The sequence below is a fragment of the Limulus polyphemus genome, unplaced genomic scaffold (assembly GCF_000517525.1).
Source record: "Limulus polyphemus unplaced genomic scaffold, Limulus_polyphemus-2.1.2 Scaffold4482, whole genome shotgun sequence".
Classification (NCBI taxonomy): Eukaryota; Metazoa; Arthropoda; class Merostomata; order Xiphosura; family Limulidae; genus Limulus; species Limulus polyphemus.
This window is the reverse complement of record NW_013670092.1, coordinates 3451-6129: the sequence shown is the minus strand read 5'-3', so window position 1 is coordinate 6129 and position 2679 is coordinate 3451. Positions and strand designations below refer to the sequence as shown.

General features: G+C 35.8%; 1 protein-coding gene across 1 annotated transcript in view; it reads left to right on the top strand.

Moving 5' to 3' along the window:
* Nucleotides 1–2090, top strand: part of LOC106471227 — a gene marked incomplete at its 3' end in the record, with an annotated part of 22887 nt that extends 20797 nt beyond the window's left edge. The window contains exon 4 of the mRNA XM_013931818.2: nt 1082–2090. Within this exon, the coding sequence (XP_013787272.1) occupies nt 1082–2090 (1009 nt within the window). The remainder of the gene's footprint in view (nt 1–1081) is intronic.
* Between the last annotated feature and the right edge of the window lie 589 nt (nt 2091–2679).

Below are 2679 nucleotides of genomic sequence, written 5' to 3'. Positions count from 1 at the left end.
GACCCTCAGGTTGCGAGTCAAGCGCCCTAACCACCTGGCCATGCCGGGCCCACCTGAGTATTCCAGCATCCTCTGCCCCCGTTGAGCGTTTGTTTAGCATCGGAGGCAAGACTCTCAGACCTGATCGCTGCCACCTCACTGACAAGACATTTGAGAGACTGATGTCATTCAAGAACAATGGACACTTATAATATCCATAAGTCTCCTTTAAAAATTTATTTTTTGTTCTAAAACTTTATTTCATTTTGAAAAATAAAAATATTGAATGTTTTTATTTGCTCAAATTTTGTTTGTTGCGGTTTCTAAAAAGTTTGCTTCGTAAAATAAAAGTATTGAAATCTTATGGTCTGCTGTCTTATCATTATTGCATATTACCTGACAATATATTCATGAATACATTTCTATGTATTCGTATTCGAGTACTTAGCATTTTTCCTATATTCGTTTCCATAAAAATATGAAGTATTCGTATTCGATTCATTGATCTCCAGTATTCACCTCATCTATGTTGAAAATGTTTGTAGTTTTACCCCTTTCTTGTCCTTATTTTACTTGTATATATTCCGAATGTTAAAAGTATGTCAGAGGCAAAGTTCAAGCTCACACAGTTTTAGTTGTTGTTTGTAGTTAAGCACAAAGCTACACGATGGGCTATCTGTGCTATGCCCACCACGGGTATCGAAACCCGGTTTCTAGCGTTGTAATTCCGCAGACATACCGCTGTGCCACTGGAGGGCCACAGTTTTAGTGATTGTTTTATTGTATATATAGAGGTGTATCACAGAAATTTTTCTTATCCTTCAATTTCGTTTAAAAAAGAAACACGTTTACCTGGATTTCATGTATTTTTCTTATTCAATAATGATTTAGTTGATTATTTTATTTCTGCGTTTTTTTAGCATCTCATTTATTTTGTGATTAAATATAACACAATTTGTTAATTTGCTCACTGTAGTAGTCAATGTTATAGTAGTGTTATATTTCTTTGTAACACTTTTGGTTATTGGAAGAGATTGTGAAAGGACATCAAGGATTAACTTCGGTTAAGTATTCCTGACCCTAGCTTTTTGCTTTCACGCAGGTAACAATTAATAAACCTAAGCCTACTCCTCCCCCTGTGCCGAAACGCAGTCCTTCCACCAAACTCAGTTCTTCGTCAACAGATTTGTCACCTTTGGTGCAAAACCTCGATGGAGTTGACTTCAATTATGATCAGAAAGACACTGATATTATAATCAAAGTGGATGATTATCATAAGCCATCGATCACACCATGTGTGGGAGGAAATGCAGGGACTGTTGCAAATGTAACTTCAGATGATTCTGCAAATCACTGCAATGTTCAAGATCAGTCATTAGAAAACTGTGATGGGAAAATGAAGGACGAATTTAGTGTAACAAAAAATCTACTTGAAACTGGTCGAGTGGAAGGAATAAATTTCGCCTTTACTCCTTTACACGAGGAGATGCAATCATTTAATGAAGTGGGTCCGGCAGCGGCTCTTAAAGTTTTGAAAAACAAAGAAATCTCCTCTCACGAAGAAGATGTAGATAAATCGAACTGGGATGTTGTCAATTACGTGCGTGATAAATCTCAGAATAAAAGTTTTGTCAAAACAAACAATATCTGCATACACAATCAAAAAAAGACTGAAAAATATAATCTGGCTTTATGCCCCATAAAATGTCAATCTTTAGAAGAAATCTGTGTTAACGTTCCCGAGAATGAAACACCATCTTCCTGGTTTGATTTTAAGGCTAAGAAAACCACTGGGGAATATAAGCCACGTCGCCTATCAACTTTTGGCAAGTGTTACAGTGTGGAGTCTCATTATCATCCATCTTGCGATATAATGCAAAAGGTTCCAGTTCACAAAAGTGATGATAATAAATCAAATACACTGCCCTTACAGTCCCGTCGGCATTTCTTTGATTTCGGTGATAACACTGACACAAACGAAGAGAGCGAAGAGGAAACACCGATTTCTATAGTTGCAGAAGTTTCAAGGCTAAACAAGCTGGAGAGAAGTTCCAGTGCTCCACCAGAAGGTTTGAAGACAAAGTGGAAGTTAAAAAGTCAGAAGAAAAAAGGTTAGTGTAAGTTATAAATACTGAATCTTACGGAAAGTATGAAATATGGCGAAATGTTTTCTTCCCGTTAAAAATATAAAATAAATCGTAATTTCCTTCATACTAGAATTGTTCACACTTAACAGATTGCATGTCCATATACACATGTTTTCCACCATCTAGTGATATATCCAAACACCCAGAATTACATATAAGAGTTTAAGTTCACAAACAAACTTAAATGTTATTAATTAAGACGACTTTCTATCCTTAAGTCTGAAAAACAAAAGCGATTTCATCCTTCTGGTTTAAAAATCACACACAAATCTATCTACCTGTGGACAAGTACTACGATAAAACTTACTTAGTTATTTCTTCACTAACATCACACATCTGCCAGTGTAGGGTAGTATCATTGGTATTGTTTGCTTGTATTTCGGCACGTTGTAGACGAGTTGTTTGACGGATCCAAATTCCTTTAAATATTCTTCTATGACGTTGTTAATGAAGTTTATGGTAAATCGATTCAGTTACTAGTTCAAACGTTTCTTCTAAGGGAATATTAGTATTCCGAGATTCTACATCAAAACTGGCAGAATTTTTTACAATT